This window comes from Scaptodrosophila lebanonensis, unplaced genomic scaffold (assembly GCF_003285725.1).
Source record: "Scaptodrosophila lebanonensis strain 11010-0011.00,11010-0021.00 unplaced genomic scaffold, SlebRS2 tig00000024-arrow-pilon, whole genome shotgun sequence".
NCBI lineage: Eukaryota > Metazoa > Arthropoda > Insecta > Diptera > Drosophilidae > Scaptodrosophila > Scaptodrosophila lebanonensis.
Window position 1 is genome coordinate 22,824,076 of NW_022060538.1, and position 27,087 is coordinate 22,851,162.

The following is a 27,087-nucleotide window of genomic DNA, read 5'->3' on the forward strand; positions in this document are numbered from 1 at the left end:
TTAAATTCACTACCAAGTAGCTGAACGTTTCTTTTGATATCATCCCAAAAGTAGGCAACATATCGCAAAAGAGTTAAAATTTTAGGCTCATTCTTTTAGGATGATAGTAAAAATTATTGTCACAAAAACTGAGTTTGGTTACGTAGTTTATTTATGTTTCTTCTTCAATGCTTAGGATCCACTTAGTTTCATTATGTTGGTTTGACATTTACAATACATTTGGAACATACTGGTGTACATACATACAGATTTCATTCATACCTAGATACAATTAGAGTTACGAAGATGTTATGTGGTAGTATACATATTTGACTATGATTCGGTTGGAACTTTCACAATTCAGAATTCAAAATCTCAGAATTCGGTCGTCGTCCCTCTCCCGTAAAGTGATCCAATTCCAGTGCTACGTTGTGCTTCCTGGGCAGATGCGGGAGCTACCGCAACACTGTGGTTTCCGCACATGAAAATTGACTCTGCAAAGGGGGGAAGGTTGTTACTTGTTTTACTGGTGGCGCTATGACACCGCTTCACTTACCACTTGCATAGAATTCGCGCGCAGCTTTCGTCTTGTGCTGATGTAGGTTGTGCAGGTGTTCACACGATGCAGGTGGAATGCATAGTCGGTTCCTGGCGTGGCAGCGTTCATAAAGAGGCAAGAATAGAGTAACTCAATTTAGGAACAAGTTGTGTAGGTTTTTTAAAGGCTAAATAACTAATAACTTGGTGCCTGGCATGCTGACGAACATCAAGGTGCGCGTTTTGTGACATGCACTAGCCCTAGAAAACTTAGAGAAACCACTGGTTTACATGCGAACGTTTATTGAACGGCACAAACGTAAAGACGTTAAGACGTAAAAGACACGAGTATGAAATATAAAAGTACTAGGGAGAATGGAGGCACCTAATGCGTATTTTAGGTTTCCTGACTAGACCTCCACCATTTTCACGATTGAATTTGAAGGTCATCTCACCAGTTGCTTCATAGCTGCGCTCGCCGCGACTGCGCAAATACCGATGCAGGCAGCAGCAGCGACGCAGGCCGGGCACGCGATAAATAATCTGCAGGAACCCGCCTCGAAAGCGCGCATTCATATAGCAGTAGATTATCGGATTGTAGCAACTGTGTGACATGGCCAGCCAATGGAAGGCGAACCATACGTAGGGTAACGGCTTCCATTTGCTAAACTCCTCGTCGTTGAGCAGCAGCTGGAAGTGAGAACATAATTAAGAGATAAGCGCATGTAAGTACTACCTGTTTTCGACGAATACATCAAGACATCAGGAGGGAATGGAAAGCAAAGACCCACCTGCAGTATATTAAATGGCAGCCAACACATGGTGAATACAATTACAACCGTCAACATCATTTTAATCATCTGCAAAAAGAAGCATAAGAAAACCAAATGATTAGAAATCGTGTTTAGTAACTGTTTCAAAGTGAAAGTTTGTAATGTTCTCATTAAAGTTAAACTCTCTCACCGAAGAAGAACCTTTATTGGTAACATACTGGTGCACAAAAAATCGTAATAGGAAAAATTTTAAAGTAGTTGCTTATTTAGTTTTTGGTATAGAATGAAAATTTCGGTCAAATTGATGGCCCTTGAAATAGCTTAGCCATTTCATAAAGAGCAGAAACTTAGGACATTCCAATGATAGTAGCGGTTATAGTTAAGCTGACATTTTACTGTCATTTTTATTTGCAACTAGGCTTTATTGCCCGTTCCTCAAGGTGTACGAGTATATGGTCAAAGTTCAAGCACCTAAGGTCGTATCACTGCTCTTAAGTGTCAGTGCCACTCATTTAAAATTTTTCTCGCACTGCTGTGGTTTATGACGGTGCCGTAACCGTCTTATCTGCTACTGCGTCTGAACGTAAAATATAAAGAGTCAGTCGACGAACAGAGTAGACATTAAAGCAGACGTCAGCGGTATCAGTGTGCTACCAAATAACTTTATTTAGATCAAACGAAAGCAAGCGTCGAATCAGGCGAAATGAGTTAAGTTTATGGACACTTGTAACTAATTCTATTGGAGGGTGTTTCCAAGACTGATGCCACGACCCTTTGCAGACAAGGCCACGACAACCTAATTATGCAGATGTATTGAAGTCGCCTGGCAATTTCCTGACGGCTGCGCACGGCTTAAGCCTAAGCCGAGGTCTTGGTCATATTGCCAGGCAGGCTGAGGGCTCAGACAGGCCTTACACTTGTGCTCGTTCGAAGTCCATGCCCGATTGCAACGCACATACGTTGGCCTAATTATAAGTAGAAGACATACACATAAGCATAGATATAAAGACGGCGCAATCAGACCATAAAAGTGGAATAAATAAAAGCAAGAAATATTCCTGGTCTGAGCTGTTGGCCTGCTTAGGCCACATGCGTGTGGCATACTTTAAGGAGTATAAGCCGTGGGTGGAGCGGTGGCAAATAAAAGAATGTTTTATGCCAGTCTGGGGCGACTTGTGCGAAACAATAGCGAACACACGACGCAGATAGGGGCAACGAGGCGGAAATCATTTTGCATTGAACTGAACCCGAGCGGCAGTTTCATCTTCTTCTTCCTTGCGACACACAAGTCGGCTATAAAAGTAAAAAAATTGTTACCGTTGCGCGCATTTAAAGGCTTTTATATTATTTTACTTACGTACGCACACCGACCGACATACTCACATGTATGACGGCTATGCTGCGGCGGCTTATATAGACATGGCCATAAAGATATTTTATAACGACCCGTAATTGAGTTGCACCAGCTCTGGCGACCTTGCGGTGCTGCGTCATTGGACAGGAAAGAAGGCATCGCCATCTTAAGTGTGTGACAGCTGATGTGGCTTAATGTGTTCAATAGGGTCTTGGACGAGGGGGTGCGGCTTAATATCATTCAATTACGAAAAGTTGATAAAACGTCAAAATTGAAATCGATGGCTGGTTTGGGAGTAGTCTGAGTTGCTTTTTTCTTCTTCAGCTTTCAGTGCTACCTAAGAAATATGAAATTATCCCCCGCATTGGAAATAACAGACAGATTTTTAATAAAGCTTAAAAGAGTTTTGCCATTGGAGGTTGAGGCGAGGCCGCGAATTCAAAAAACCATTGCAGACGAATAAGTCTATCCCTGGAGAATGTGGGCTAAAGGGTTCAGAGGCCATGTTTATGCTGACACTTAAACTATCAATTCTATTGTTTAAAATGTGATATGCAGGAGCTATATGCAAATTGGAAAGATGGTTCATGGCTATTAGTTTCGGAATATCTTTAGGAATTTTATAGCCTTCCCGACTCCCAATTTGTGATGGCAAACAAGAAATAATGGTAGAGTAAAAACGACAAGCAGAATTGGGAGAAACAAAATAAATGAAAAAAAGGATGAATGATCGATATAGAAATAATTTGCATATTAAACAAGTAAAAAAGCTAAAAAATACTCTGTACATATGTTTACAATAATTATAGAAAAAAAATAAGAAAATTTAAAAAAATTTAATCGATTTTACCTTTCTCGGTATTCGAACTCACGTAAAGGGTATATAAATAATAAATAATAAAATCAATAAAATAAAACAAACTCGTATAGCGTACACACATAAGGCATCTTTGTGCAAAATTTGGTGTCTCTAACTCTTATAGTCTCTGAGATCTAGGTGACCATACGGACGGACAGACGGACAGACAGACAGACAGGGCTAAATCGACTCGTCTTGACATGCTGATCAAGAATATATATACTTTGTGGGGACTACCACGCCTCCTTCTGCCTGTCACATTTTTCAGCTCGCGCAAACCTAATATACTCTTGTACTATACATTTCATGTACAGAGTATAAAAACCTAACTTTTATTTCAAATTTTGAAAATCGTTCTTCAATTTTATAATTCAATTGGGGTAACTTGTACCCTTTCCATTTAGAAATTATAATATATCTTGATTATACTTGAATGTAGAAGTACTTTAATACATCAAACATATATAACGTTATCATTTATATATGATTATTAAAACTATTCTTATTATTATTGTGACCAGCAAGATGCACCCACCTCGTAGTGCGATCAGCAATTCTGTTGCTCCAGTAAATTTTAATTTTTAAAAGAAAAACAGTAATAGCAAAGAAAAAAACAATTACCAAAATATTTTCAGGGCAAAAACCTATCGTCGAAAGCCAATGATCTGGACGCGCAATCAAAGCCCGACTATGAAGCCAAACTGTCAAGTGACGCAATATGCCATGAGTAGGTAAAAAAGACAGTTTTATGTATATTCGGCCCATCAACACGTCGCACGTGAGCCAGTAAACATAACGGTTTATGACTTGGCCAATGCACGATGAAGTTGTTCAAGATACAAGTTCGATTGCCAAAATGCGTCGAGTCGAGCACCCGCTTAAAGAATATTGGATGTGATGCCGTTAAGATTGCTACCAAATAGTCACCATTGCTACCAAGAGTTGCAGATGAGATGGCACCAGAAGTGGCAGCAACTGCCGAGGATAAAAGCACCAAAATGCCAATAACCAAATCATATACGAGTATGTGCAATATTTGATTGAGTTGCCAATGGCTTGAATGTCTAGCAACGACGTCAACAAAGAGAGTTGGCTTTGAGTGGGACCATTTTATTTGCATACGAATTGTGTATCATAATCGTGCAGATAACGCGCATATATTGCTCATAAACAACGTCGAAATAGAACAAATTGAAATATGTATATATTTCGACTCCTGGATAAGTCGGTTGTCCGCTGCTTGCCAAGTGAATAAAATCAATGGCCACATGCATGCCTACACATACTGTACTTGTAGCATATAGTATGTATACGTATATGTAGATGTGGCACGGATATCACATCGCCACACCACATCAGTTGTTGCTTCGGTTGTCAGGCGGTCGCTTTTGTCGTTGTCAGCAAATGGGAAAATGTCATGCCGCCTTGCGGCTGTTGCCATTGTCTTTTGCTTTTATGGAATCGACGATTGTTTTTTATTGGGCTATTAATTGCTGTATATATGTATGTATGTATCGATATAGTGTCAGTTCTTGTAGTTGTTGCCATTGATACTGCCCTTATAGTGCCACGTTGTGCATATTTGTAGAACAAAATTTGAAACGGGGGAAAAATTCACCTATGATTTATTGACTGGAAATGTTTATTGGGCATAGACTCCGTTTATTAATACCTCGTTATTGCTGAAATGATAATGTTAAAGTTCAGCGCGTGGCAGTTGTTTGTCACCATCCCTACCTCTATTTGTTTCAAAATGTTTGCGTCCGTATTTGCGTACAAGTAAATGGCATAGTTAGAATTGGAATTAGATTATATTTCAATCTTGTTTACGGTATTATTCTATACACACCACTATTTCCCTGTCCAAGCGAAGCTTAAGTAAATTTTTTAATATACAGCATAATATTTTTATGGCAATGTTTTCGCAACTAAACTAAGAAGGATCATGCCAAATAAGAAGCCGACAGCTTAATGATTAAGCTTAAGTTCACAAATAACACCCAATGGTTGCTTTGTTTTAAGCATTTTCAAATTCATTCCATATTCGATTTTATGTGATTCCGACTTGAAAATCACGATTTGCGTGCTATGGCTTCTTAGGGCACATACCTTCTCACCAGCTCTGATTTAATCTGGGATAAGTTTTGGCATTTGTAAATTGGTAGCCCAATGCAAACAGAAAATCATTCACTTGATGTCACTTGCTCGTGTAGCCGTATGTGCACCTTAACCCGGGGGCGCGGGGTGTGACCTTTTCATTTTTTACTGCATGTACGGTTGAGCTTCGGCTCCGCTTGCATTCACAAGTGCCGGCTTGGAACCTTGTTGACCTGAGAGGGTTCGCAACACGACGTTGACCCGCAGCTAAGGCAAAAGTGTGGCAGACTTAAATGCAACGTCATCCGGCCACGGGTGCGCTGTCGCTTGCATTCGATATAGCGGCAAACATGTGTTTGTTCGTGACAGGCGTAACGCTTTGGAGTTTTCGCAATGAGCATCGCCAGAAGATAGGCCGACTATTTCATGGGTACTGTGTGTGTGTAAGTATGCAAGTGGCGACGTTACTCATACGCCGCGTTAGCCAAGCGCACATCTCCATTTCAACTAACAAGTTAAAGCTGCACGTTGCCTAGATGCACCTCCCTTCATCATCATCTCATCATGCATGTTATGGCTTAGTTGAAGTCGCTGTTGGTTGCGGTCCATTGAGACTTGCCTCGTCGTAGTCGCGGGGCTGCCGTGCGACATTGTGTAAACAGAAGACGAGCCGGCAGACGCTTGACGATTACGGAGGCGCCGGAACGCGCTTTTGCGGCCTAATTGTCAGAGCGTAGCACATCAGTTGAAAAGCATTTGACACTTTGACTTTTGCGCGACCACACGAGCCGCTTACCGACGTCGTTATATTTGTGAGTTGGGCCATCAAAGTAAATGCGCGACCGCACTTACATAAAAAATGAGCTCACGACACATTGCCTGCTGCTATTCGTAAGTGGCAAGCAGCAAGCGGCAAGCGGCAAGTAGCTGTTGTAATTTATTAAAATGATTTAAATTTAATGTGCTCTCCCGCAAAACTGACGTCATCAAAGTGACGGCCCGACGAAAGGCTTTCCCATGGCAATTTGACAAATGGGCCTGATGAAAGTGGAAGCCACTGCCGGCACTTTGAGTGATTTGTGCTTTGATTTAAATACGCGTAGACCATCCAACCATCCATCTATCCATCTATCCATCCATCCATCCATCCGTCCATTCACTTAGGTGCTGGAACTTGAGGCGAACGTGTCCGGCTCCAACATCCTTGCAACGGCATAGTAAGTGTAAATAGATGAAAAGTTTTACGCAGCCGCTCAAATTATTTTCTAATTAAATTTCTCGACACGTCCTTGTTGCAAATGGCCCGCATTGGGGGTAGACCGTGACTGGAGCTTCGACGGATTGACTGTCTGTTTGCTGGCACCTCGCTATATGGCAATGTCTCGGTATATAGTACGAGTATTTCCAGACCTTTAAGTGTGTGTTCAATTAATGTGATGGGCCCAAAAAGTTGATTGCTTTTTAAGTGCAAGGAAATTTGATTTGATTTATTTGTAGGACCAGCGCGCAGCCGAAGAGTGTCAAATGCAGGATGAGTCGAGACTTCATTTGTAGTTCATTGCGTGGGCCCAATCTTTGTCTAATGGATGCGAAACTGCTAAAAATAGCTCACTCTTTTGTAAATGCCTCGAAAATGGTTAGTAAGTAGTAAGTGAGCTTTGTATCTTGAGGCGAAGCGATGAAATATCTAAACTCATTTTCACGTCGACCTATTGCAGAGGCCAGAAACTCTGACAGGCTATTAATAATGCCTTTATATGTTCATTTATATTGTAATTAAACTTAAATTCTGCTTATTTGCAATTCTAAAAATCTTTAAAATCTAATAGTAGTATTTATTGACAATTTTGTAAACCTAACTCATCAGTTTGCCTCACTAAGCCATTATTGTTTTCCAAATGTAGGCCATTGCTGGCAATACTAACAAAATGTTGCCCTTCACTGTTTCTAGTAAGAAGGCATCCCCAATCTGTTTTCAGACTGAAGTCTCGTTGTAAATTGGACGTTTGTTCACTCCCAGGTTACTGCTGACTGCATTTTGGTTATGCGTCTAAGATTTTCAGTACGAAGCGAGCCGGGGACAGTTGTGGAGACTCGGACTCCAATCAGAATGTAGCCTTGAAGCCTTCATGGATGAAGCTTACCAGTTCCTCGATAATCGTCTATCGAAATGTTCCATTCCATTTGTAAAATAGCAATTGAATGTTTTTGGTAGCAAAAGCAGGTCAGAGATTACTCGAAACTTATACCATATTATTTGCATGGGTTACCAGTGGCTGGCTGTGAGAACTGGCAGATTCGAAGTAAGTAAGTATGAAATGAACCCATGAGTAATCCGTCATTCATGGTAAAGAAGGATTAATTTTATTAGAGATCTAAAGCTTGATTGCTGAATTCATTTATCTAATAAATTAGGAAGAATGCAAAATTAATTAAGTGTAACTCGGAGACAATACGGAATGATTGTTCAGGCCATTACTCATCAATTCCATATTTTTGTCTCATCCACGAACAATGTGTGGCAGCTGTTGGGCTGGCTGAAATGATGACGAGCATTGTCACAAAAGTGTCTTCTAAATGTCAAAAGCAAACGATGACGAAACAGAAACAGAAAAAGTTGGCATAGCCAGCGAGCAACTTTCATCTTTCACTTGGTGCGGAGAAAAGATAATATTTCAGTATTATGATGGTATAATGTTTATTTTGTTTATTTTTGTGCCAAAGCGCGACTGCTTCTCAGAGCGCAGGCAGCGGCAGAGCTGCAGCCGCAGGCTGTTTGGCCCAGTCTTTGGCCAGAAAGGCGCGGCATTTTAAGCGCATTACACGCTGTTTGCAATTTTGGGAGTACTCGTGTCACAAAGTTTTCATTATACAATTGTAATGATTGTTTGTGATTTTTAAAGGCTTATGATTTGTATGTTTTATGGCTTTTTCGAACCCACATACTCCTATATGAATTCATTTGGCTTTCATCGCTGCTGGTAATAACCCGCTGAATGTGGCAAAAACAAGGCATTGTAAATGTTTATTTCCAATGCTGTTAATCAAAAATGGGCTTTCGAGCGGCAACTGAGCAGAGCACCCTTTGGTGCAGACAAACATTAATCAATTTATATGAAACGCTGCCTAATTGTCTGCCACTTACGGGCTTAGTAGGGCTTAGACCGAGCGTTGAAGCTTGAGTCTGTCGTTCATCAAATGGATGCTCTCGTGGTACCAACCCGACGCGACGTGCCTTGGTTATGGCAATTGGGCTATGGTTTAATTGCAAAACAATTACGAAAGTCCGGCACGAGCACGATAAGCTGCTTAAAAAAATGCCACAATAGGTACGAAAGGTGATGTTAACGTGGCCAATACTTTGAAGTGCTTACTGTGCCTAACTGCTCAAATTAATTGCTTGAAATGAAAAGTAAATCTAATTTAACAAAGCCAGCTAGGTAGGTATCTAGGTAGCCAGTCAGCCAACTAATCAGCAACTAATTTACACCGCAATTTACGGCAAAAGTTTTTTGTAGCTGAGCTGGGCCGAATAAGTCGCGCGGCTTTTGTCTTTTGCGGTTTTCGACTTGGTCCGTTTTCTTTTCTATTTCTATTTCTGTTTTCGTTTTTGCGGTTTAATTTGCACAAAATGCCGTATTGGAGAAATAGCAACATGAGCGGCAAAGTATCGTAAAAATCTAAAAGTAATAAAAAATAATTAAATAAAAAAGATGTGGCGAGCTGGACGGATAAAGTAAAACGAAATTTTGTTCTGCAATTATTGCCAACGAAAATTTACGGCTTCATGCATGAGAAAGAACAAAGTGAAGAACAAATAGCGCGTGCTGTGGTTTGGAGCCCCCTTTTGGCTGCCAAAGGTCAGCCTTGGCAGTGGGGGCCATTGAACAGAACAATTGCGAGCTCGAGCAGCAGTTGGGCGCTTAGTGGTAAACCATATTGGACGATAAAGCGCCATAAAATTTAAGCTAAGAAGCGAAAATTGACCGCGTTCAAGGATTCGGGGGCATGGCATTTGAGGCCTGAATCCTAGGCAAGTGCGTACTTCCAAGTGTGTTTGTAAGAGTGGCGCTCTATATGATGTGACAGCGTCGTTCCATGTACGTGACGCGACTCTTGGTTTTACGACTGACGAACATTATAATTAACTTCAAGGCGGAGGGCGCACAGGGGCGTGCCGGCTAACGGGCTAAGACAAAGAGCGCAATTAATTAAAGTAGCACAGTGTCATAAATTTGACAGAGGATGGAGAGAAGGACAAAACAAATGGTGGCACCGAAAAAGAAGGCAATTATATGACGCGACAGCGGTCAGACATATTTTTATATATATATTTAAGAACATACATACATGTTTGAGTAAAAAGCAAATACTGGAAAATGTAGGTGAACGCTGCCGTTAAAGAAGAAACTCTAGCATAGCATATAAATCATATAAACTCTGAGTAGATTTAATACATTATCAATTCGATAGCTCCAAAGGATAACTCGATATTCGAAATTGGAAAATTGACATCAAAGTTTGTGAGGAAAATCTCTCTTTCTTAGCCTACTGTGCGTCAGAGCGGGATCATAAGGAGGCAACACATTTTGCCATCTTATTAAACGCGCCCAAAAACTTAAAGCCAAAAAATGGCTTTAACACCAACGAACATGGAAGTTGGGTGTGGATGTGAAAAAATGGGGGTCATAAAATTTGCGTTTATCGCTAGGCGCTTTCCAGCAGAGCCGACGCGGAAGATGGGCAGTGGCAGTGGCAGCATTTCCTCTCCAGCGCTTTTTTAAGCAGTATGTCTGTATAGTATATGTATACATATGTATGTAAGTATTTTTATTGCACATACACCCTATGTTTGTATTAACACATACATACTTATGGGAAGGCCTGTCTGGCTGCTTTCATGTTTGTCCTATGCATGAGAAAAAATTGAATTTTAAACGTTTTCTTTTCTCCCAAATTGCTTTTGCTAGTATGCCTTTATCTGGCACTGATGTACAAGTATAGTATATATGTGTGTGACTAAAGGTATGCAAGTATTTATTTTGAAATTGCAAGTTGATTGCTCTGAGAAAATATTCAGTGCTTTTGTGTAGCCAAATGACCTTCCAAACCCGTGCCGTGGACGCAAATACACAAATGTTGTATGTATTCATTATTTTCTCCTCTGCAGTCAGCTTGAAGTGCTAGAAAATGCGACAGCCAGAATTTTTTATATGCGCTCTGGGTATAACCGACTTGTAAATATAGGCCAAGATTCAGATGCAGGTGGCTCATCATTAATTCAATGCATCGCTTGAGCAAGAGCAGCAGTATGAGACAGGTTGATGAATGTTTGGCGAACTATGGCGTCCAGCAGGATTTAAAGGAAAGCCTAGATGTTGAGACCAAATGTCACCTATATCTAGATTTGAACCTTTCATGCTCATGAATTCAATGAAGGAAGCAATTTCCGTAATGGTTACAGGTTTTTCATGTCAAAATGGCTTGAAATCCGATATCAATGACATAACAATTCAATAACTTTGAAAGAATGAAGAACAGAAGCATTTTTTTTTACAAAGCCTAGCTATACGGCTTGTATCCCCATAAATTGAAAGAAAACATTGATTAGGGTTTGCGAATATGACGTGGCCGTTCCACAATTTCAAACAAAATATAAACTTGTTTTGCAACAGGTTTTGGAAAATGTTAAATTTTTCCAATGTTCGTTATGCAGAAATGATGACAATGTCATAGAATTTGAGTCGAATATTTAGCAACTTCGAGCATGCAACGAAATTAGCATGCAACATGGTACATACAAATCACATAGGCACACATACGTACGTGTGCACACTATTGTTGCCAAGTTTTGGCCAATTTCAGGCGCAGAAGACACATGTCAGCGAGTAAGGGTGGAAAATGTTGCCAAAACTCAGAGGCTGAGTGACAATTGTGAAATGTCGAGCAAAACCGTAGCCAAACAACCGCAAACTGTGTCGATGCGGGGGAGTGGGAGCGGGAGGCTGCAGGTAAGACCCTAAGGCATCGTAAGCAATACATATAAATTACAAGCATAGTTTGGCAGCAGCCTGAACATAGACTGGACAAGCACAATACAGAGTCGTAAGAATGATATGCAAATTGCCAGCTCGCACGCATGAAAGGACAACTTTTCGAGTGCCAAGAGCATGTTTGCAGCCAATGGCAAGCGCCCATATGTGGGTTAAAGGAAAATGCATATGGCTGTGTAATACCTATACTATAGCTTGGAACGATATGAAGGGTTGGTGTGGCCAAGCCTGTGACAAAATTGTGCTCAAAAGTTGTAAAATATCAGCATGCCAGGCGGAAGCAGCGACCAAGTTGCAACGGCAGCGGCAGAGGCAACATTCTCCATTCACATGTAAGGGCGGCTCTGGCCAATGTTTGATTTATAGGCCACGCAATACGCACCAACCTGCTGCATAGGAGGTGCTTTGTCGTGGTACGGCAACAGCAACAGCAACGGCCAAAACAGTTTGCTTGGCCAATGTGTTGGGCGGACAGCACGTTTGCAGTTTTATGGCTGAGTTAGGAATACTTAAAATATATTGCACGTGTTGTCTATAGGTCAGTACGCGGATGTGCATGTTTGTGTGAGTGTCCATCTTGTGGGCATGTGGATATGGTGAATGTCCAAAGCCGCGGCAGTCAGTTTTCAGTTACGGCGCTCTCACATTTTATGGCTGTGAGCACACAACCTTCGATTTCTTTGCCAAGTTGATGGCCGCAACGGCAGCAGGATGCAGTAAATAAGCAAGCAGCAGCTAAAGCTATAAACTGTAAAACAAAAAAACGAATTGCGTAATAGGTCGTAGCTGGGCATAAGCTGAAGGTAAGCCCAAAAGGCGACCACATTGCAACATTTGCTTTGAAAAATATAAGACGTACCAGTATGCATGACCGATTGGCATTGATTGTGTGAGTGCAGCAACAACAGTAACGACTGAAATGAAGGTTTAATGATTTTCAAAACCTAAAGCAACACTGGCAGACAACAGCGACATCCGGAAGCAACCCAAACAACTGCATTACGAAAAATATCAAACTGAGAAATAAGCAAGAAAACATTTGCGCATATGGCCTTAAAATATGACGCTTGGAACAAAGGCAGCAGCACGAGCCAGTCAGACAGTAATATTGTGAGCCACCTACAACAACACAGCCGACTTTGTGGATGGGGGGTCTGGCGGCAATCAAGCTGCTGCACCCAGCCAGGGAGCAAGGGAGCAAGGGAGCTCAGGGGTAGCAACTGTGCGGCAGTGGCAAAAGTGAAAGTGACAAAGTGTAGCAGAGGAAGAAGCTCAAGAGGCGAAGACAATGGATGGCAGTGGGCAAGTGCCAGACAACGCCAACAACACTGCATATTCCAAGCATAAAAGCCATTACACTCAAGCAGAAAAAAACGGTGTATTATGCGGTGTTTGGTTACAGAAAAACCCTGCACTCAACTAGCTACTACTATCCTTTAACACGATTAACCACCGCTGCCCTAAAAGCGATAAAAAGCAAGAGATAGAAGTCGGTGAACAGTTTAAGCTGAATCGCTGAATTGTTAATGTCTGTAGCTTAAACCTTTGTATGAAGACTCGTGCTTAAAACTCAACTGACCATATATCCTTTACCACAACTACATAACAATATGATGGTGACTATATTATTCTATACTATATTATTTTAAAGAATTATTAGTTTGATTTTATTAACCATGAAGGAAAGTATTGCAAATGCCAAGGTTGCCTAAATAAACAGATTAGCTAAATCATCACATTTGCATAATAAGCTGTAATCCTCAATAAGACCGGATGAATCCATATACGAGTAGCCAGGTCGGTTTCATTATTTCCCTCAGACTTTTAACCAATAATGTAAAAGGAGTAATAAGTTTTATGTACACATAAACTGCAAATAAACTAAACAATATGGAATACAAAAATGATGACAAATAGAAAGTATAGAAATATGTAAATATGCAATTAGAAGAGTTAAAATCTATTGCGAATATACATAAAGGGTTCACAATTGCTATTTTAACACACAAGGTAATTATTGGGAAATGTATCCGACTTTGAACAAAGTATAAATTGTATATAAATATTTGATTAATATTTTAATATGACACTTAAAGCAGACACATTGACAGATAACTTCGCTTGGAATTACGAGCTATTGGAATTTCTGTTTTTATATAATTGTCAATCAATAATCAGCTGCAGCGTTTTTTTTCGGTCGGATATTTTAGCACACACCTAACTGTTGGCTTGCTTGTACGCTAGTAAATTAATTAGGCATGTACGAGCTTAATCTAACATTTCAACAGTTGTCTTCTACGGTCAGCACTTAAGGCCTGCCGTTGACATTGTTATTGATTGGGAAAAACCACTCACACGAGTCAAGTAAACTTAATTAAAATTAACACGGCGCTCAGTGGTTTTGCTACTCGGGCTGAAAAGCCACACATAAAAAAGTGTGTGTGAAGGGCTGAGAAAACTAAATGAATTGAAGGAAGCAAACAGGAAGAATACCACCGACAGCGTTTAGCAGTTTAGTTATGGGAATAATGCAAGGAAATTACTTTTTAATTAGTTTTAAGTGAGTTTAAGAAGTTTCACAGTTGGGGGCAATGTGTTAGTGCTCTTTTGCCTCTTGCCGACTGGTCATCAAATTGCTGTCACTTAAAATTGTACAAAATATTTGCTTTAATCCGTTTTTGTTTGTTGTAATTAGTGAACATATGATGTTGAGAATTTAACATAAAATGTTACAAAATCTTAAGCTGGTCAACAATATTTCATTTTTCAAGCAGTTTTTTCGGATGTTAATAGAATTCCTTCATTTTTATTTTTTTTTGGGAAGTTGCTTTAGAAATGGTTGCTTGCTGAACCCACTGCATAGTTTTGAAGGAAATAACTTGCCATTACCAAATAAAAAAAAACTAAAAATGTACATAGTTAAGATTTCGAAATATTCTGTACATATAGTGCTTGAAAGCACTGGCCGAATTAACGGCGAGCTATAGTCGGGTCAAACGATATTTAATTGAATCAAGATCAAGAAATACATGGCATGTTTTTGAAACAGTTGTCAACTATTTCAAGTTCTATGAAGCATTATGTTGCATTTAATTGCCGCAAGCATAGCGTCGTATACACATATATGGCATTTATATCCTGTGGAGCCGATTGCCATGATTTTCGTGGCATACTGTGAGGCTAGGCCGTAAGTCGACGAGGCAAAAAACAAAAACCCAATATGACTGGCTCGCAGTTCTGAAAGAGTGGAGCCTATTGCGCTATTCCCAGCAAACAAAGACGGTCGCACAAGCTCGTTCTTATCGTCGGCGTGCCAGGTGCGGATTCTGCTACGGTTACCGTGGCGCCCGACTTCGCCATATTGGCATCCATAATCCGAATAAATTCTTAGATGTTTGCCCACGATATTGCCGCAAACAACAAAAGGCATTGGTAAATGATTTTGAAAAGGCGACGAGAATGGCGATGATGAAGGTGTTAATACTGAGGGTAAGGATAAGTTGAGCCTAGTTTAAGGTGGCTTGCTGCAAGGTTTTCCTGTTAAATCAAAGGTGAGAAAAGACTTTGTAAGATTTTTTTTTCGTAATTTTGTCACCGTTGTTTTTTATTGTGCATACAAATACTTAAGTCTAGTATAATTAAAATATATTTATATTTATATGTATGTATGGAGCATATCTCAACCTCCGCTTCATCATCTCCTTTTTCGTTTTACTTTCGCTTCTTCTGCTACCGCTCGTGAACTAAGTGAAGTCCTTGGCAGGACTCAGCACTTGTCACCCATTAGCTATTAGATTTTCATATACAAAGGTCGGGACAGGCAGATGGTTACAGAGCGCGAGCGAGAGTGTGAGAGTGAGAAAGTGAATGATCGAGTGAATGAGATAGCGTAGTTAGAAGAACATGAAGGGAAACATTTTATATACAAAAGTCAAGGACGAAAGAGCCGTCCAAGGAATTTGCTAGACTCGTAGCCGTTGGAGGGAAGATGAGTGTCGTGGAACCACAGGCAAAGCGGGAGAGTCTGGGTCAGAACAGTAGTGGGGAAAAAAGAAAATGTCGCAGAGAATCGTCCCGTCCGTAGTTAGTTGTAAAGTCCGAAAATGGACTTTATTGAAGTTGAGAGTATTTCGTCTTCGTCTGACGTGGATTAGGGCATGGCTGTGGTTGTAGGTGTCGTGTTAGCGTATCAAAGACAGGACTAGTCAGCAGCTTGAGCCGAGAACGTGTCATTATGTAGTGCGTCCGGAAGTCGTCTGGTTGGCGTTTAATAAGGACCAGACTTGCCGGGTGGTCCGTAGTTGCTGGACGGCGCTGAGATTGATCCACCCAAGCTGTCGCCACCAGAGAAACCGCCATCACCACCACCACCACCACCACTGGTGTAACCGCCGCCTGTGTTGGTTTGAGTGAAGCCTCCAGAGCCTCCCGAAATACCTCCGGATTCTTTCTGTGTCTTGTACTTGATGAAATAAACTTCGGGCTTGGAGGGCTGCGTGGGAGCTGGCGTGGGAATAACGATATCCTGCTGATCCTCAGGTTTCTTCACCAGCACATATACCAGTGTCTTCTCCTCATTCTGTGGCTGCAGAGGAATAACTGGTGCCTGGTAGGAAGGTGGAGAAGGCGCCTTAATGAAGATGATCTTGTAGTGCTTTTGTGCCTGGCCAACGGGCAGATTCGGGCGTGGACGCGATTCTTCTTGCTCTGGTGGGGGTACGTGCACATAGATGTGCTTCTGCACCAGAGTGGTGCCACCGCCGCCGCCACCACCGAAGCCTGCAAAAAATGAGATAACAATATAGACTACACAGAGGTGATAATCGTTTGTAACGCACCTCCTCCGAAGCCACCGCCGCCTCCACCTCCACCGGAACCACCGCCAAAGCTGAGTCCACCACCGCCACCACCACCGAAGCTTCCTCCTGAGCCTCCTCCAAATCCACCTCCGGCACCACCACCACCGCCAAATCCACCTCCGGAACCACCGCCGAATCCAAGTCCGGAGCCGCCACCAAATCCACCGCCACCGCCGCCAAAGCTGCCACCACCACCGGAGCCGCCGCCACCGCCGGGCCTATTGTAGTTGTAGCCTGCTTCGGGGCGCGCTGCTGCCAACGCCAGGCAAGACATTAAGATGAAGGCTTTCATGGCTGAGTTATCACGGGTTCACTGCGATTTGGTTCGGTTCAGATCGGTTCGTTTTGGATCTATTCGATGTATAATCGTTTCTATCACACGCACACACTTGCACTGGCACAGTAATCCTGGGTCTGTGTATGTGTTGGTGTGTTTGTGTGGGATCGAGTGGATAAACAAAAAGGCTGTGTTAGGATGTGTCTGCACTGTAGCTGCAACTATATTTCTTTTTGCAACTGTAACTATCGCTGCTATCTCACTTTTCGTATCCTCGAGTGGTTGCTGCGCTCGGCTCTCTCCGTTGTTTCTTAGACCAAATCAAATGCTTCACTGACGGTCCAATGCAGTCGCATCATCAATTTATACAGAAATTCAGCTAGATGCACAGTTTCCAGTCGGACAGCAGACACACACACACACACACGGACACATATTCATGTACATGGAAGGTGGCTTGCGGAGCGCACACTCTGGAGACGGTTCACACGGTAAGCGACGTCTGGTGCTGCCACATCTGCGACTACGGCGCTGGTGACCATGATGATGATAATGATGTTGCTGTTGCTGCTGCTGGCGATGCGCACTTTCGGCAATGCGCATGCGTGGCTAAGGCTTAGGCTTGCCTCAGCTCAGTCAGCTCTGCTCGTCAGTTCGGCAGCTAGCCAGCGGCGAAGCGTCCACTGAGCAGGCCAATAAAGAGACGCCGACGCTGCCGTTAGCTCAAATGCTGCCGTTGTATGTGTGTGTGTGTGTGTGTGTGCGCAATTATGATGAAGAAGTCGCACTGGCAACCAGGTTAACGTCTGTTCCGCGGACTGTGTCTGTGTGGGACAGCAAGTGAAACCGAAATTACCGCACAATCAACTTATTACGGCACCGCAAGCGTCGCAGCAGCAGCGACTTCGACAGCAGCAATTCACAATTTCCCGTTGTCGGATATGCGCGAGAGCCAACAGCCAAGAGCCAAGAGCCCAGATATCACTCTTACTCTCACTCTCATTTTCGGGTAGCTGCTGCTGCTGCTGCTGCTGGACTACTAATGTCGTGCACTTTCGCTCTCACTTGGCTGCTGGGGCACAGAGTTGCGACTCGAAGTCCGCCACACTTCAGCGGCAGCTGGCGAACCGAGCGGCGGCTGTTGCGGCTGCGCGGCTGCCACTGCCCTGATACTCTTAGCCGAATATTGAAATGCACCTTAATGCGCAAATGAAATGAAACAGAAAATTCGCTCATGCTCACGAACGCTTGCAGTTTTCATCGGACGAAAGTGAAAATCAAAAGGAAACTCGTGCTAATCTTAACAATGGCAATTTGAATAATCTGTGCGCGTGTTGTGGGTTTTCCACCATTTTCATTCCCATTTTCATTGTATTGTGTTTCATAGACCTGTACTTTTGTTTGTGCCCCCACATGGGAAATGGGCAAATGTGTAAGTGCGCGTGTGCCTTACTTTGTCTTTGTTTTCTAAATTGTGCCACTGTGCGTTGTACCGCAAAAACAATTCCTCTCAGTTTTTTCCCCCACTTTTTGTATGCCGCCAATCTGCAGATTTTCAGCACTGATAGTTTTTTATGCTTGAATTTATTTCTTTTATTTACTTACGCCTATGTTTCCCTTGCCATTTTGCCTTTCTTGATTGCTGGGCACGTCCCAGGGCTTACGCATCGGAAATGGTTGGCTTGCATAACGACGGACTTAAAAAAAATCTCACAAATTACCGGGCTTGGGCGTGAAATGGTCATCGTTGTTATTACCGATTATTAGCCATACTGAGGTGATTTTATTTGTGTGTCAGCCAGTTGGCTAATTGAGTTTAAGTTTAGTGTAATGGGCGAGTGGAGCCATCCGGTCGCTTTAAATTGATCTGAGCGTTCGATGAACCGTAAATGATGGGGAAGGAATGGCAAAAACAATTTGCGAACGACTGTTTTTTCAATTAGTCGCCAATTTTCAGGTCAGCAGTTTCATTGTGCTTTTGATGCGATTTTTAATTTTATTAACTGCCATTCGCGAGGCTCTTTCGTTCAAACCAGCGATGCGATTGATGAGAAAGAGTGAAAAGTTTCACTTTAAAAAACCTGCCTATTTATCAAATGAGAGCTGTGAGGGAATAGAAAGCGCCAAATGGCAATGCTCGGATGGATTAGCTATTTGACTAAGGAAGCAGGTCGGAAAACGCAGTGGATTTAGTAGATATTACATTTACTAAGCCGGAAACCTCGACTCTTACTTGGCGCGTAAGCTGATTGCTTAACAAATTTAATTCGAAACCTTTATTTCACAAACAATTGCACCTTCTGAAATGAGTTTTTACATATAATATGGTCGCATAGTTTCAGAGTGTAAGCAAACAAATGAGAATATATATATATATATATATATATATATATATATATATATATATATATATATATATATATATATATATATATATATATATATATGTATATAGTATATGAAGGTATATGTAATTTAATAATTCATGATTAATGTCGCTGCGAATTATCATTTTTCTTGTCAGCTTGAGAGACTATCTGGAGGTACTTGGTACTTTTTACTTTCAGTGCAATTACTGGGTATAGAGGGGCGCATAAAGCTAAAAGCACTTTTATTTATCTACCGATTTAAGCCATGTCTATCATTATAGAGTCGCGTCACGAGTAGTCGGTTGGCCTACAGCGAGCGACACGTGGTTCGGCCAACCGACCAACAAGGAGGGCGTTTACTCAACTAACTTCTTACCTATTTTCAGACTATAGACCACACTTGCTCAAATCGCAACAAATTATCAGTTTCGCCGAGAAAACAAATGGAATTTTTATGATGTAAGTGGCTGGGCTGCAATTTATGCCAGGCGAGAGAGCCAATAAACACAAACATAATAATAATAATAATAATAATAATAAAAATTAAAAACCTAACAGCAATCAACTGTCAATGGAAATGGAAATGCGCTGCCATCTGTTGAAACGTTGCCCCGCGGCTGCATTTCCTGCCTCGACCACCGACGAGTGCGGCGATTTCACCTTGAAATATTCAGCCTGTACTCCGTGCTTGCGTAATCATGCTCCTCCCTCATTCTCACCCCCACCTCCAGCTCGGTCGCCAGGATTGGCGCAATGCTGCGGCATGGTATGCAAAAGAGTTAGCTAACGAGCCAACGCGTTACTTTTGTTGTAGATACATACGTGTATTGATAAACTTGTCGCGGCTATAAATTGCACGACTACTGAGCTGAGCAGCTGCCTAGCTATCCAGGTGCCTAGGTGCCTAGATTACTTCATGCCTAGTTGCTTACAAACCTAGGTGCCTTGGTAATGTGGGAAACTGGTGGATTGGGATCCAAATGAAATGGAAATAAAGCAAAGCAACACCCGCAACGCGCGCATAAGATGAAATCGGCAGTAATCGCGTTGCATGCCCCAAATGGCGGGCACTGCATGCCAGATTGATGCGATTTGTAAACGCATTGATGTGCGATGTTGCCGATACATTTGCGATGGCTTCCCACTCCCCGCTCCCCGCTCCATCTCTTTGCAACGAAGCAGTGAAGCCGGATAATTTGAATGCAACGATATCTAATTTTTCGGAAGTTCAACCGCACGAATTGTACAAGACGCTGAACTTCCGAAAAGTGCCAAAAGGAGGCTGCCGAAAAGTCAGTGCGAGACAACTGTGATTGCCATGCCAGACGATAAACCTCACGCTCAACAAAGCAAATAAAATGTTGCACACATTGCCGATGACAACGACGACGACCGATCGGCATTTTTCTGCATAATGGATGATTTTCGACAAATGCTGGAGCATTTGAATATACAAACTTATGAAGTGGAAAACGTAATCTGGAAAGTGGATCATCTTGCTTTTCTAAAAAGGTTCAACAATAAATTTTGAACTCTATTTTCAATTTGCTTGAAGCTACGTGGCGTATAAGCAATATCGTATACATAATTGTCTGTGAATATTTTTGGGTTAGTGTTTTCCCATTTTTATTTTTATTCCCCGTACGGGCTCATATATTCGTACGAGTTTGTGCATAAACAGAATATAATACCAATTTCTTCAGTTTCATTAACGCGAAATTGCAGATGCCTTCGATTGCAGTTTTATCCCATTGTCCCGCATTCGGTTTCGGCAGCGCAGCAGTCAACATCGAATGCAAGATTGCTCCGGTTCAGTGAAGTCCATGCGGAGAGGGAAGCAGAAGTGCGCGCATTTAACCATTTGAACTTCAAGCGATGCGAAGCAGAGTTACAAATAAGATGGAGTGGAATAGAAATACAGTAAGACAAGCCACCAACTGCGACTGTTGTGCGGTGGTTGACAGCAGGGTGCAGTGTGCAGGGTGCAGGGGGAGGGGGACGATTGCATAAATCTTGCAGCAATTTCGAGCGCTGTCCTTGCGCCAGCTCCAACAAGTAACAGAGCAGCGGAGGCTGTGAGACAGAGATGCGGTGGTCGGTGCCGGCCTTGGGGGTGCGGGTGGCGCGCAGGAACTAACATGAGTGAGCAAATTTTTGTGCAGATTTGACACTGAAAGATAGCGTCAACTCACGCAACGCGCAGCTATGAGCTGTGAGCAGCGGCGCACATCCCTAGGCGCTTGCACTTTGGCGGGGGAAGTTGTAGGAAGTAGACAACGATGCTGATGATGATGACGACATTTGTTGCTTCCTGCATCTTTTGTCGCTTGTTATTGTTAGTGTAACGGCTTGGCACAGCGTTGTTGTTGCATTTGTTTTTTTTTTCTGCTGTGTGAGGCATCTTTAACAGCCAGCCCCAAACCAACCACCATCTACGCCTCCCCTTCCCCGCTGTCGCAGACATCTTTAAAGCAGCAGCGCCACTTCCTGCTTGTTAACGGCAAACGGCACTGGAGACACACAGATACATAGGCACACATACAGAGATGCGAACGTGCAAATTTTTTTATTGTTGAATAAAATTTTTTCGGGTTTCTGCCGATTTCTCGCGTTGTTTTAAAAGCTTGAGATTTTGCTTTTGGTCGTTTCGCTTTTACATTTGACATTTTTTGTAATTCGTTTCTTTTTGTGTGTTTTTCTTGAGCCAATCGCGACGACATGCTCATCGATGCGGCAGTTGGTCTGAGATTTTTCGCTTATTATTTATGTTCGATGTGTTTTTTGAGAAGGCCGATGTGCTTCAATTGAAATTGTTGCAACTTGCTCGAAAGCGGCATTTAGTTGTAGCTGCTCATCGACGTTGCTTCAACCGTTTGCATTTTTAAATGCTAATTAGTGTCAACGACTTGTTTTTGTTGCAATTGCTGCCGTGTGCGCTTATTTCGAACACGGCGGCTCTACGACTTGGCCATTTGGCAATTGAAGCAGCGCGTATAAGGCCCAGTTAACCAGTTAGCTAGTCAGCAACAACTGATTGAAGTTGGCACAGAAGCGGATCAGAGGCCTTTTGCAAGCAATTTGTTCATGTGTCTTAGTTGCGTTGCGTTTAATATAACTCGTCATTAACCGAAAATGGAAAGCCATTAACCTTGGACTGTTTGTTATTAGATGCATGAAAATAGCCTCAAACAGTCCTTGTTTGCCCTTCAAGTGTAGCAAACCTTGGGAAGAATCAGTTATATATACTCGTATATCCATACACAGAGCCTAATTGCTAAACTAATTGTTTCTATTAAACATTCACATGTTAAAAAGCACTGAAGAAGTGTTTTTATACACCAAGTAAGTTTTACAGTTTTCTTTTCAACAGTACCATCTTAACTTATTTTGCCTGCTGAGGACCATAGAATCAATCATATTACAATCTCATAAAATGAATCATATAGAAAAATATATACAAGTAGAAGTTGTGGGGTGCAGAGCTACTGTCATGTTAAGTTGCAGGCCCTCATTGAAATCTTGATGATCTCTCTGGACTTGACTTTGCTGACTCATGGATATATAATCCACATTTTAAATATGCAGTCTAGCAAGCTAGCTTTCTTCTGTCGGCAAATAAATTCCTTTCTTCAATCTTCAACAAAATTCTCGTTATTTCTATGCACTTTCTTTGAATTTAAGCAAAGTTCGCTCTGTAAAGAAACAGAAGCCAACGATGCAATAAACTGTTTATTTTCTGGCCCTAGCCTTTTTAACTCAGTCAGTCGCTCTACTGTTTGAGCTGCAGTTGAGGCCGGAGTCCTGACTAGAATAGCAGCTGTTGCTAGCAGCCGCAAAGGTGCTCCTTCATTTTCTTGCCAGAGTGCGGTTCTCTGCTGTTCTGCCTTCGTTAATTTAATTCTGCTTTTTTTATGCCACGCTTTTGTGAGGTTTCACATTTGTTGCCGTTCCCATTTTACTGCCACCCGACGCTTCTTGCCATCAACTACACAAATTTTGCTTTTGACGAAATTTGCATAGCGGTTACCCGAAGGCGAAATGAATGTGCGGCAGAACACTCATCATGAGGAACATTTTTAATATAAATTTAGACCTTAATGGCTGCAATTTTCCCATATTAATATTTTAATTTGCGTGCACTTTTCCAAGAAACCAGCAGGAGAGAGCATCGCACAAATCTCAACACCCGATTCAGCTTGAACTCGTACGTCTACACCCTCTTTGCGCACCCTCTGTCCACATTTGTCTAACACATGCCTCCTAATCGGAAAGCGCACTCAACTGCCTGGGCTGCCACCCAAATGGAAAAGCTGTGTAGGTGGCATTATTCATGTCGCGGCGGGTCCTGGTCGCGGACGTAACGCGCTTCGTTGATGGGACTTCCATCTTCCCACGTAAGCATGACTGTTTGTGAAGCATCTAGTTTTCGGTTGTTGGTTAGCTTGGGTCGCCTTATTTGGCAAGAGCAACGGCAAAACGCACTTTACGTTTCCTGTTAAGTGAAACGCAAACATTTGCAAACGAATCTGAGCGATTCGCGGCATGAGGAAGAGGTAGGTGGCTGCCCAGTACATACTCGTATTCATGTCGCTTGGCGAAAGGCTTTGAACCTAATGTTCGCGTGATCAAAGCAGAGTGTGAGTCCTACTATGAAGAAACCACAAAGTTTTTACGTCCCTTACAAAGCCAAATTATCCAGCTCCTCTTAAAGAGCCTTTAACACAAACTAGTGTCCACCTTTCTCCGCTCTGTTAAATGAATTCATATTAGTATGACCTACTTGTGAACATATTGCTGAATATCCGTGGTAATAAACACAATTATGTACAACTACGAAGCTTCATGCATTATTTATGAAGCGTGTTTCCAGGCGAAAATAGGTGTCAATAGATTATTAGTTAACTAATTAAGTTTACACAAAAAGATATGTTTGTGTATGTCATAGCCATAGTCTACGTAATCCTTGTCGGTGATACTTTTCAATTTTAATATAGCAGCTGAAAATTTATAAGCAATACATGGTGGAAATTTCTTTTTCTTTTTTTTCGTATGCCAGCCTTCCTATTGGTGTCTTCCATTTCTATTGCTTAAATTGTTAAATTGAAGAGGAATACTCCTAGCCGAGTCATTCGTTTGAAAAAGCTTGAATAAAAAATTCGGATAAATAAAGGTTGCGAATATCATCTGGGAGCTGTCATAATAAGTAGAAAATCCAAACGAACAGAAAGAAGCGGTAATGGCATTTGGCGGATCGATTGTTGGCGGAAACGGGTTTCGTTGCCATTGGCCAAACGTCCAATGTGGGTCGGGCCGTCAAATGTGGGCCAAGTCGTTGAGCGGCGGTGGCACGTTGCTCTTCGATGTTGATGTTGATGGCGATGGCGATGGCGGCGGCAACGGCGTCAACTTCAATTAAGCGAATTACGATGCATTGGGACGGGGCAGCAACGGCTGCAGCAGAAATAAATGCGAATGAGTCCATAAAATGGGGCCACAAAGGCGTTACAAATTGAGTTGTTGCTTGTTGGCTTAGCAGGAGGTGTAGACAGATTTTATGACTAGCGTTAGACGTGGCGTATGCGTAATATTTTACAATCAATTGCTATGCAAATCATTAAAAGCATGCACTCCATTGACTCAGTCGACTGCAACTCGTGTGAATGAAAACTTGAGCTGAGCTCATCTTAGAGAGTGGCTCGAGCAAATTCAAAGCTCAGGGGTGTGAACAGTAAGCTTCACAGCTGCAATTAATGCTGCTAGTTGACTCTGAGTTGCCTTTTTTTTTGTTCAAATCGTAAAAACAGACGTAATGAACTCGTAAAAATCAATGCAAACAGCTGTTGCTAAAGACGGGTTGGCGGACAACATTTGAAAATGCTAAAAATATAAATTAAACGTCGAGGAAAAGTGAGACGAAGGAGTACCTGTGACGTCAGCATCGGCAAATGCCAGGCTCCGTACTGGAAATCTTAGACATTAACGAGCGTTACTGGCGCATCTTTGAAATCTCAACACCTGGCGCGAGTGCTGGCATTGTTGACGCCGTTGTTTAATGACCAGACATAAGTCAACCTTACCCACCATAACAACAACTACAATAACAAAGGCAACCGCTATAGCAACCAAACTCACATCGAGGGGGAGGCAAAGCCAGAGGCAGAAAAGACGTTGAACACAGAAATGTTTTGAATTTCAATGAGCTGCGTGCCATGCATTTCTACGCCTTCGCCCTCAATTCACAGTTCACAGTCGACGGGTCCGGGCCTGGCGAGACTTGGCCCGCGAACTCACTTGGATTTCCATTTGTCAAAATTTTATTGCACTTTGAAACGATTTTTTTAATGCAATTCAAGTTGCCGGGGGAATATTCGAAAAAGTTTGCAGCTGTTGCTCCTGCGGATCTGGGCTCGCCGTTCCCTCCGCGACTGCATCATATGCCGAGGCCCAACCCCTCCCAATAAACAAATGTGCGAACCAAGAAGTACAAAAACAAAATATCACAACAAATGCCAAACCGCTTGCCAAGAAATAATGTTGAAGCGAAGTTAAAGTGAAATCTGGAAATTGGATTGTGTTTGCAATGCAGCGAGACAACAACTCTCCGCCATATAATTTATGTTTTTACGGTGGGAATGGAAGGGTTAAGCACCATCTGAGATCGCGGTCATTGAGGCAATTGTTTGCGCTTTTTGGATCAAACTACCTGCTGTTGGAGTTGGCAGGCAATGTGCACAAACTACGAGTATATGAATTAAAGATATACCTAGCATTCATTATTCTGCCTTTTAGCCATAGTCCAATTACTTTATTTCTCTGACAAAAGTACACTTTTTACATATAAAGGTGATACTAGTTTCTATAGACTATGCTGCAGTATATTATTATTTATGGACTTTCTTTCTTTCAATCCTGATGATTTACATAATCGAATATGTGTATATACTTGTATGCAAGTATGACCCCTCTGGGGTTTCACATTATTTTCAACAGAACTAACTTTAAGGCCCAACTCCACAGGTACATTATTATGCGCCTTTAATATCGCGTCGTCGCTGCTCAAAGCAAAATTCTGAATATTACCATTTAATAATGCTCAGCAGCATTTGTTATTTGCAAGTTTGCATTTCAGCTTCTTCTGTCTCATAAGTTTGCCATTGTTATTGCGTTAAATTCGCTGTTGCACGTGGCCTGACAACAAAAACTATAGTGTCTAGGGCTTCTCCAGATGTCACACGTGCTGCCGCAAAAGTCGAGAAGCCAGTCCACTGCTGTCTCGCAAGTTTGCAGAGGTTTGTAAAGTAACAGCCACACAGGTAGCAACAACCGCAGCAACAACGACAACACAGTGGCAACGATGGCTATAATATTTGCATAACTGTTAAAATAACTCGTCAAAGCGATCTTCTACGCCCCCCGCCGACCCCTCTCGTTGCCGAAAGCGCGGGCTTTTTGTGAATATTTCGTGCAATTTGGCAGGTTTGCTGCGCGCGTTGGTAAGTGAAGAAGATAATGCAAATAGTCATTAGACACAGAGCTGGCTGCTGTGCCTCTATCCACCTCCCATCCCCTACCACTCGCCACCAGCCGCCCGCCGCCCGTTGTCAACTTGTTTATTAGCCGGCTTATGCAAGCATCGAGCCTGCGGCCAGTTGGTGGTAGTGGCGATGACGATAATGATGGTAGCGATAGCAGCTAGAAGAAACCACAATTATTCAAATTGCACTTGTATATAAGTTGCGTGGATTGTCCATAAGAAGTACATTCCCATATTCAGCAATTTTTCACTATTCATTATTGGTACATAAGTATCTCTTCATCTCCGGCTACTCGCCTGCTCATTAAATGAAACTCAGAGCAGACGGTCGGTGGCTTTTGATGAAGCGCGTGGTATTTCCCTTTCTATGCCGAAATCCATTCGTGTTTTTACAAT

At 42.2% G+C, this 27,087-nt stretch overlaps 2 protein-coding genes across 2 annotated transcripts in view; both read right to left on the minus strand.

Moving 5' to 3' along the window:
* Nucleotides 1-133: 133 nt before the first annotated feature.
* Nucleotides 134-27,087, minus strand: part of LOC115621697 (RYamide receptor) — an 81,458-nt gene continuing 54,504 nt past the window's right edge. The window contains exons 5-8 of the mRNA XM_030515403.1: nucleotides 1,308-1,376; nucleotides 972-1,206; nucleotides 536-627; nucleotides 134-473 (exon numbers count right to left, since the gene is read on the minus strand). Of these exons, the coding sequence (XP_030371263.1) occupies nucleotides 435-473; nucleotides 536-627; nucleotides 972-1,206; nucleotides 1,308-1,376 (435 nt within the window). The 3' untranslated portion in view covers nucleotides 134-434. The remainder of the gene's footprint in view (nucleotides 474-535; nucleotides 628-971; nucleotides 1,207-1,307; nucleotides 1,377-27,087) is intronic.
* LOC115621703 (loricrin) lies at nucleotides 15,920-16,803 on the minus strand. The gene is made up of 2 exons (XM_030515411.1): nucleotides 16,491-16,803; nucleotides 15,920-16,458 (listed from the first exon to the last, which is right to left on the minus strand). The coding sequence occupies exons 1-2, from the start codon at nucleotides 16,801-16,803 to the stop codon at nucleotides 15,920-15,922; spliced, it is 852 nt and encodes a 283-aa protein (XP_030371271.1).